General features: G+C 39.9%; 1 protein-coding gene across 2 annotated transcripts in view; it reads right to left on the bottom strand.

Moving 5' to 3' along the window:
- Positions 1-10430, bottom strand: part of MAN2A2 (mannosidase alpha class 2A member 2) — a 75387-nt gene that overhangs the window by 16206 nt on the left and 48751 nt on the right. For both annotated transcript variants that reach the window (XM_069984178.1, XM_069984168.1), the window contains 6 exons: positions 8923-9100; positions 6539-6741; positions 3414-3596; positions 2273-2387; positions 872-939; positions 422-587 (listed from right to left, as the gene is read on the bottom strand). In XM_069984178.1, coding sequence (XP_069840279.1) covers positions 422-587; positions 872-939; positions 2273-2387; positions 3414-3596; positions 6539-6741; positions 8923-9100 — 913 coding nt within the window. The remainder of the gene's footprint in view (positions 1-421; positions 588-871; positions 940-2272; positions 2388-3413; positions 3597-6538; positions 6742-8922; positions 9101-10430) is intronic.

Raw genomic sequence — 10430 nt, 5'->3', positions numbered from 1 at the left:
ACATGTATTTGATCAGTATCCCCTAAACTAAGCAAAATACATTAACAGTCAGCATATATAGTCGTCATTTACATAAAATTTTAGACCCATAAACTGCAGTAACGTCATCATGTATGTATTTTATAGGTATATAGCCTATTGCAGAAATAATAGCACTGTATGTGATGTCTATAAGGAGCCTGACGTAGCCTGCAATCCGCCTGCTGCACTGTCGCTCCCAGCTCTGCTTCTTCATATTGGTTGTTATGTATTATAGAAGCACAAGCCCACCAGTCAGCAGAATCCTCTATAACCTAACTGTATACAATGTACACTTCTGCTGATACCAATTTTATAAAGGAATACGTAAACCATGAACTAAAAATTATGAAGTATAATGGAAACATGAAGCTAGAACTCCTTTACCAAAGGTCTTCCTGACCTGGAAAACATCAGGGTTCATGTCCGTCAATGACTGCCATATCGGACTAAGCTGAACGGCCATTGGCTGCCCTTCTTCTGTGAGGACACGCACATGAGGGGTGTTCACCAGAACAGAGATTACACACAGGCGATTCTGCTCTACTGGGTTAAAAACGACTACATATCTGTAACAAAAAGAGAAAAGATAGATGTCAATACAACGGTGAACAGTGGCATCCGCACGACGCCAGTACAGCATGCCAGGAAAGGTTTTAACTTCTTATGAGTCATAAATGTCTGAAATCCCTATATCCGGAGTAATTTATTATTTAATCATTCTTCAATATCTCTTTACAACTGCTATGAATTATCCTAATACACTGGAAGGGCATCCTGGCAGCTAAATTACACTGAAGGGGTAGTAAATACTGGATATATTAGAATGGTCTATATAGACTAACTATCATACCTTGGAGATGTACCTAATTTTATAATGGTTTTCTCTGGCAATGTTTCCTGGGTCAAACGGCTGTCATCCTAAAAGTAAAAAAACAAAACAAAACACAGATTAATAGGTTAATATTGCTTTACAGTAAAACTACATTTTCTATGTATAAAAAAATGTGTGCACAAACTTAAATGTAGCACATTATTATAATTAATATATATATATATATATATATATATATATATATATATATATATATATATATATATATATATACACACCGCCATGTCTTATTTTACGGCTGTAGTTTGCTTTTATTTTACTGTGTGAGAACCTAGCCTAAAAAGGTACATTCTAGAATCTATAATATAATATAATGGCCATTTTTCTGTATTACTATAATCTGTACTGTGAAACCAAAATTGTTTGTGGGGCTTTTTACATGGTCACTAGAAAGGAGTAAACCCAAGCGTGCAGCATTTCATTACCAGTAGCTGAAGAAGTTGGATGCAGCCTTTGAGAGTCCTGGAAAATATGGATTTAGCCTATGGCTGTATCCATGTTTTCCAGGCAGCATTAGGGCTGCATCCAACTTCATCAGCCACCGGTATTCAAATGCTGAGCATGCTCGAGGTTCACTCATCTCTAATGGCCACACATGATATGCTTGTATATTAACTGGGCATAGTCACATTAAAAAAACTTGACTAGACACAATAATCATTACAACAAGTGGGAAAAAGCACCGGATGGAGCACTTCTTTCTATATCAGTCTATGGTGACCATCTCCTGCAGGAAGACGGAGATTGCAAACGTTTTTAAAAGTGAGAGGTACACAATAAGTATACAGCATCTGCTTCTTTTCAGCATTTTGCAGTTGCATAAAGCTCAGTAACAGCATATGTGAAGGAAATGCTATCACTTTGAGATTGGTTGGAATTAGAGATGCTCGAGTCCAATCATTCAGCAATTGATTGCTAGTGGCTGAAAAAATTGGATACAGCACTAAGGAGTCCGGGAAAACATGGATACATGGATTTTGCTCAGCGTTTCTTTCAGTATTTTGTAGTCAATATCAGTATTGGGACTGACGAAGAAAAATTATAATGGAAATATTCAAACCACTCCTGGTCTTGGGAAAATTAATACCAAAAATATGTGTGAACCTTAACCTTTCAGGGTTGAAAATGGAACTACTGAAGAACATTGTTAAAGAAACTGCAGCCTAGTTATAAGGAAAGTCTTCCATCTGTGTCTAGTTTATAGCGCTGAAGCTCAGCCCTAACAGAGATTTGAGTAGCATTTTATTATTCTCCATCTAATTTGAAGGCACAATGGGACTTATTAATTCACTCTGTTGAAAGATGACCTATTAAGAACACACCCGCAGAGCCATCTTGTTATGTCCATAATACAATTACCGTGCTGAAGAACGGCACAGAGTGATCATAGTGATACTTCTCCTTGTCGGCCACAACCAGGTAGTGAGCGGCATTAATTAAGATGCGTTTCAGATTCATCAACGAATGAAGTAACCTGAGAGAAAGAGAGAGGAACGTGCACAGAGCTGACATGCCGGGAGACTCAGCCAAACAGATCTGGGTTAGAATGAAGCAACTAGCTGCCATACGTAATTAAGTTCAGAAAGAAAGAGAGGTTTTTACAGCAAGATGAAAGACTACGCCTATGTAGCTTCTAGTCTGGGAGCGCTGTTATATTCATGTTACATATAGGAACAAATATTCTGTCCATTAAAGCATACATGAAGTCTATATATACACATTTATGCTCAAAGAACATTGTGGTGTCTCTCCCCCCACAACTTCTATATGATACAGTATTCTTCACATCCATGCTATACAGTAGTCCATAAAACATTGCTACTTCCTAAAACTATAGGCCTTTGTATGTAACATGTAACCAGTTCTCCTGTGATTTTTATAAAGTATCAGTATGCAATGGGAAAGAGGTTGTCTGTAGGTAGAGAATCCCCAATATACACTTATTACGGGAAATGCTTATAAAGTGCTTTTTTCCCTGCACTTACTACTGCATCAAGGCTTCACTTCCTAGATAACATGGTGATGTCACTTCCTGGATAAAATGGTGATGTCACAACCCGACTCCTAGAGCTGTGCGGGCTGTGGCTGCTGGAGAGGATGATGGCAGGGGGATGCTCAGTGTCCCTCCAGTGCCCTGTGTCCCTCAGTGTCCCCCTGCCATCATCCTCTCCAGCAGCCACAGCCCACACAGCTCTGGGAGTCGGGTCGTGACATCACCATTTTATCCAGGAAGTGAAGTCTTGATCCAGTAGTAAGTGCAGGGAAAAAAAAAACTTTATAAGCATTTTGGGGGACAATACAATACTTTTAAAAGAATTTCGCCAGACTTCTCCTTTAAATAGTCTATCTATACCCTCCACACATTGTGCCAGTTATGTGTCACAATATTGGATCACCAATGCTGAACCTTTTTCTAACGCTATTATTAGTACAACAGCCGTGAATCTGTTTCCTGGAATTTCCTCAAACAATGTAGTATTTTTATTTTTTGGCATCTTACCGTACACCGTAGTCAATAACCACAGCTTCCTTTGCTGTGCCAGTGATGGCATCATGATGTTGGAACAGGCCAAGGTTGCGTCTGGCATCGGTTAGCAAAGCATAATCAGAAAGTGGATATTTACTCTCCAGGCCAGCTCTTCTAGCATGATTTATGGCCAGACTGTATAGGATTTCTGCCCCTCTGAAAATACACAACATAATATACAATGATTATACTAGCCTCAGATAACAAATGGTCTAAGCAAAACTAATCTTTATGTGTCTGGGGAGCTACAAAAAAACTAATGTATGCTGTTTTCAAATAAAGCAGGAACGTTAACAGTTTGGGTCATCACACTGATGGTGGGGTTGGGGCTTGCAACCATAATATGGACGCACAATGCTTCTGTATTATGTTAGTCCTGGATAGATTAAATTGTCAGCTGACTTGATCTTAAAGGCCCCTCACACATTTACTTTCTAATAAAATGCATCTAAAAATTTGAAACGTTTTAATAGTGTTTTTGGTATTTTCTTTCTTTTGATTTTTGTATATTTTTCATCTGAATGTCTGTTGTAGAAAGGTCTCTTTCCTACATTCTGACGTACAGTATATCATGGTAAATGATGTGTCCATGCGATTACCTGAAGAAGGATGTTTGACAGCTGCTTTTCAGCACTAACATCTGGGATCAGAGAGAACTACATTCATTGAACCCTTTTTGAAACATAATAAGTGCATTAGTCTAAGGGTCCATTTACTCAGAAAGATTATCTGCCAAAGATTTAAAGCCAATGCCAGAAACAGACTATAAGCAGAGATCAGGTCATAAAGGAAAGACTTAGATTTCTCCTCTTTTCAAATCCATTACTGGCTTTGGCTTCAGATCTTTGAAAGATAATCTGTCAGATAATCTTTCTGTGTAAATTAAATCTAAGGCTATGTTTACAATCATTATTTACAGCCATAATTATCAAAATGCGGCCAAATTTTCAACTCAAAAAAACGTTGTGTGAACATATACTAAAGCTGAAAGTGTCCCTAAGGGACACAAAAAAAGGTTAAAACTAATCAAGTCTATGATTAACTTAAAGAGTCACTGTCGTGAATATTTTTTTTGCAGAAATCAATAGTACAGGCGATTTTAAGAAACTTTGTAATTGGGTTTATTAGCCGCAAAATGCATTTTTATCATGAAAAAGCAGTTTGAAGCTCTCCCCCCTGTCTTCATTGTTCTCCTATGAGAGAGGGAAAAGAGAAACCAAAACAGGACAACAAAGAGTTAATTAAAAGCTACATTACCCTCTGTCCTCTCTCCTCTGATGTCACCACTAATCTCTCTGACCTGTGAATAGCACTCTGAATAGCTTCCCCTGTTAAGTAATCTTTTGTTCTCAGTTTTCTTCTGCTGACATTTCTCCTCAGTCTCTTTTCCCCCCTCCCCTCTCCATAGAACAGACAGGACGAATCTGATTGAGATTTCCTGATTCTGAGCAGTGGATGACAGAAAGGAGGGGAGGGGGGGCTGGGAAAAGGCTTTTTAAGTGCAGACAATGGCATATTTGCCTAATGAGCCCAAATACAAAGTTTCTTAAAATCGTCTGGACTATTGATTTCTGCAAAAAAAAATAATTTCACAACAGTGACTCTTTAAGGCATACTCACCAACCTTACAACTACAACTCCCAGAATGATGTAATTTGGTCCTCTGCATTTCACTCTTCTCTCCTATTTTTAAGGGTCCTATTACACAGTCCGATCATAAAGCGTAAATGAGTGCTGATCTGCTAGATCGGCGCTCTTTTACTGAGCAATTATAAGGCAGACTATAAGGCAACAAGGGCTGCACGGACACAGTAAGACAAACCAAACTCAGTAGTGATGGCCTGTTCATCCAGTTACTGACTGTGGTCAGTGATTGGCTTTGCATTCAGTTCCTGCTGAGATGGATCCATCTCAAAAGTAGGATGAAGGCTGATGACTGAGAACAGCACTGAGCAGGAGTGAGGCGTGGGAGCTGCAGACAAATGACGTAGGCGAGTGTGCTTTTTATTATTATTGTTTATGCCTTTATTAATGGTCAGACAACCCCTAACATCTAGCTCTAGCCATTTTGTGCAAAAAACTCATGAAAGTGTGATAAAGTTCTGTAGGTGAAACCATCACTAGTCACTGGACACTTAAAGGTGCTATCCAGCACTTAAAAACTTTTTATATGTTGTTGCCCTCATATAAAACATAACAAACAACTTAGGCTGGGTTCACACTGCGTTTTTGCAATCCGTTTTTTTCCATCAGTTTTATGCAAAAAGTACGGAAGAAAAAACGGATACATTTGTGTGCATTGGTTTTGATCCGTTTTTCCATTGACTTCTGTTATAAAAAAAATAAAAAATGATCACAACGCATCCTTTTTTTGGCACACACAAAACGTGGTTGACCACATTTTTGTGTTTGCTAAAAAATAACCAATGCATTTTGATTTCTTTTTTGATCCTTTATTTATAATGGAAGTCAATGGAAAAACGGATCAAAATTGATACACACAAATGCATCAGTTTTTTTAATCAGCTAAAAAAAAAAAAAATAATAATAAAAGAAATGGATTGCAAAAAAAACCAGTGTGAACCCAGCCTTATTCTTACCTCTCCACACTCCCCAGGTGTCCTCCATTGGTGTCTCGGGATCCCCTGCTGACCACAGGTGCCACCACTTCTGAGACAAGCTTGTCTTGCCAGTGATAACCTGCTCAGCCAATCACCGACTGCAGCGATATCCTGCCTCAGTCAATGATTGGTTGAGTGGGCTGTCACTCCTGAGGTGAGTTTATCTGGCGTCTTGTGGGGGACCTGATGACACTGCAGGAGAACACCTGGGGAAAGGTAAGGATAAGATGTTTATTTTGTTTTATAGAAGGGCAGCAACATATAAAAAGTTATTAAGTGACAGAAAACCTCTTTAAGTGTCTAACATGTGTAGTGACATGCTCTAACCTTATCTTGCCATTTGCCCATATTGGTGCAATGGACATACTATTTGTAATAACATAACATGAAGCATTTAGGACTAGTGATAGCCCTCTCCCATTGTTTGTGCCTTGCTATTAAGGTAATGATCATCCATACCAAGCATTTTTCCCCTACCGTATGTGTGACTCCAGAACTCTGTCCATGCTCTTGTAAAAAGGCCTTGATGTATAGTATCCTGTCCAATAGTGATCCTCTCGGTCAGCATAGGAGAAGAAGTCTCCAGAAAGCACAGGAAAATCAGGAGGTTTCATCCCTGGATTTACTCCCATCTTTTTATATAGAGTGTCAAAATAATCTGACAAAGTTCCAAACTGAGCCTGCAGAGGGAGTTAGAGTTACTAGTAAAGACCAGCACAGAGATAGAGGCACAAGTAGACATGAATATTAAGGCTATGTTCACACACAGTAAAACAGAAGCTAAATACGACCATAATTTTGAGTGAAAAAACAATGTGTGAACAGATGGGGAAAAAAAAAAAGCAGGTGATCTAAAATGTTCACTATTTGGATGTAATCAAATAGGCTGTTATTCTATATGGCGTGTGCACTGCTTTCCAATTTCCCATAGATTTTAAAGGTGCCCATTAATATACTGAAAATCATGCCAAATTTTTCTACCTTAAAATTACGGCCATTTTTCCATATTTTACGGCATGAGTAATGCCAAAAAGGGGTCATGGATAACAATGCAAGGGTGAGCGGAGCAAATTTATTGTCACTTATAACAGAAAACGATGCCAATTGTAAGGCAAATATAAACTTTATTTTTGCCTTTAACCCCTTAAGGACGGAGCCACTTTTCGTTTTTGCGTTTTAGTTTTTTCCTCCTTGTGTTTAAAAGGCCATAACACTTGCATTGTTCCACCTAGAAACCCACATGAGCCCTTATCTTTTGCGTCACTAATTGTACTTTGCAATGACAGGCTGAATTTTTGCATAAAGTACACTGCAAAGCCAGGAAAAAATTCAAAGTGTGGTAAAATTGAACAAAAAAACGGATTTCTTTTATTTGGGGGGTATTTGTTTGTACACCATTCGCCCTGGGGTAAAATTGACTTGTTATGCATGTTCCTCAAGTTGTTAGGATTACAACGATATAAAACATGTATAACTTTTCTTGTATGTGATGGCCTGTAAAAAATTTAAACCATTGTTAACAAATATACGTTCCTTAAAATCGCTCCATTCCCAGGCTTATAACGCTTTTATCCTTTGGTCTATGGGGCTGTGCGAGGTGTCATTTTTTGCGCCATGATGTGTTCTTTCTATCGGTACCTTGATTGCGCATATACGACTTTTTGATCGCTTTATATTACATTTCTTCTGGATTTGATACGACCAAAAATGCGCAATTTTGCACTTTGGGATTTTTTTGCGCTTACGCAGTTTACTGTGCGAGATCAGGAATGTGATTAATTAATAGTTTGGGCGATTACGCACACGGAGATAGCAAACATATTTATTTATTTACTTTTATTAAAAACATGGGAAAAGGGGGGTGATTCTGACTTTTATTGGGGGAGGGAGCTAATACCCGCGGTCCCGGGCTACAAGCGGCACCCGGGACCGCGGCGGTTCAGAGCGGGGCTGCGCGGCGACCCTGCTCTGAACCACCGCGTACCGGTACGTCATGCATCCTTAAGAGGTTAAAGGAGAACTCTGGCGTGTGTATAAGCACACAGTCGGCAGGGGGAAAATTGATTTTAAGTACAGACTTACCTCTCCTCATGGGACTGGCCTCAGGACCCCAGCCAGGCTCCGGGATCTCTGGTCATTGACACATCACAACCCGGCTGATGGACTGGGCGCTCAGCTAGTCAGTGACTAGGGCGGAGCGCCACTCCAGACGCTGATTGGCTGAGGAGCCAGTTCATCAGCCGTGACAGGCCTTTTCCCCCCCAAGTTGTGACTTCATCACAATTCGCGGTAAAATGCTTTCTGGTGGGGACCCAAGGCCAGTCCTGCCGCTCAACGTGGGCACAGTGAGAGGTAAGTCCGTACTTATAGTCAATTTCCCCCCTGCCGGCTGCCTGATTTTGGAAATCACTGAACTTCTGCTTTAAAACAAGCCAAACCTATTAAGAGGCATGCACAATAAGTTTGATGTATGAAATGGAGGTCCTAGGGTCCTTTTACACGACCTGATATGGGGCAGTGTACAGAAACAAACAAGCACCGATCAGTGAGATTGGTGCTCATTTGCAGTGCCTATACAAGGCATGATAAAAACAATGTCTGTATTGTTTGTGCGGCTATTTAAATACATTTCTATCAGCCACACGTATCCTGTGCACACAGAGACATGTGCACCTGGTAGTGGTAAATTTAACTGCCGCGCAAAAGATTCAATCCAGCGACAAGTGGGGGCTCCCTTGTCGGCTGATCTCTGACACTTTTACATGAGCTGATTATCGGCTCCTAGAAAAGCATGTTATTGATTATCGGCCTGTGTAAAAGGCCCTTTACTAAACCTTCCAATAAGTATGTTACATCCTTACTTTAACGTGAAGTTCTGGGTGAGAGTTCATGTAGTCAAATAGCTTCTGGTAGTTTAAAAACTGGGCGTCCCACTCCTGCATTTTATCATATCGGAAGTCATCACCTAAGGGGACAAGGACCACTTTACTGCGGTACAGTTTGGATTTCTTCCTGTATTGATCCAGAAGGAGGTTTGCCCTGTAATGACAGAAAGGGTCATGCATCAGGAGGTAGATGAAACTACCACAGTCACATTGGGGGTCATGAATAAATAGGGGTACAGAGGAAACAGAGGAAATGAAGGCTGGCAGGATTCCGCCAGAACTGGCCCTTAAAGTGTAACCAATGAAGTCAACACTCACACCTTATTCATAAAATAATAATCCTTTAGGCTGGGTTCACACTACGTATATTTCACTCAGTATTGTGGTCCTCATATTGCAACCAAAACCAGGAGTGGATTAAAAACACAGAAAGGATCTATTCACACAATGGTGAAATTGAGTGGATGGCCGCCATATAAAAGTAAATAACTGCCATTATTTCAATATAACAGCCGTTGTTCTAAAATAACAGCAAATATTTGCCATTAAATGGCGGCCATCCACTCAATTTCACCATTGTGTGAACAGATCCTTTCTGTGTTTTTATTCCACTCCTGGTTTTGGTTGCAATATGAGGACCACAATACTGACTGAAATATACGTAGAGTGAACCCAGCCTTATATTGTTTTTGAAAATATGAAATTTAGTGGTTATAGCGAATGTATAAATTTGCTTAGTGATTTTTTTTACACTACCTGGTCTGTGGTGGCGCTATTTTTTTTCTCCAAAACGCCACCCAGTTCCTGCAATCAGCGATGGTTTCTTTATGTGCACTTCAGCCTGTGCTATTTACTGGAGGCAGGCCTAGCACCTCCATTGTAACATTATCCCCTCCTCCATTAGGATCAAGCCTGGCCACATCAGCGAGGGAAGGGGTTAGGGTTGTTACACTGGGGATGCTGGGCCCACTGCCACTGCATAGATTGGTCTGAAGTGCACATGAAGAAAACAGCGTTGGTCGTGGGAATCGGATGTTGTTTTGTAAAATTGGACCACGCCACTGTGATTTCTGCGACGACGCGGCCAGGTAGTGTAAAAAATAAAAAAATCTAGTCACGTTAATTGGTACATTCACTTTAAGAAGATAAAATACGAACAGAATGTAAAACATATGGGGGAGATTTATCAAACTGGTGTAAAGTAGAATTGTCTCAATTGCCCCTAGCAACCAATCAGATTCCACTTTTCATTCTTCACAGATACTTTGAAAAATTAAAGGTGGAATCTGATTGGTTGCTAGGGGCAACTAAGACAATTCTACTTTACACCAGTTTGATAAATGTCCCCCATAGCATTTTAATGCTTTTGAAAGGCCCCAAAACAAACTTTATTGCTAAATTCTGGTAGATAAAACAGATTGTTCATCACATTATGGCTCTTCCCTCCATTTCTGGTTCAGAAAAAGATGGATTAGAGGGATTAG

This window comes from Dendropsophus ebraccatus, chromosome 1 (assembly GCF_027789765.1).
Source record: "Dendropsophus ebraccatus isolate aDenEbr1 chromosome 1, aDenEbr1.pat, whole genome shotgun sequence".
Taxonomy (NCBI): domain Eukaryota; kingdom Metazoa; phylum Chordata; class Amphibia; order Anura; family Hylidae; genus Dendropsophus; species Dendropsophus ebraccatus.
The sequence above is the reverse complement of the archived record's forward strand: the minus strand, read 5'-3'. Positions and strand labels throughout refer to the sequence as shown.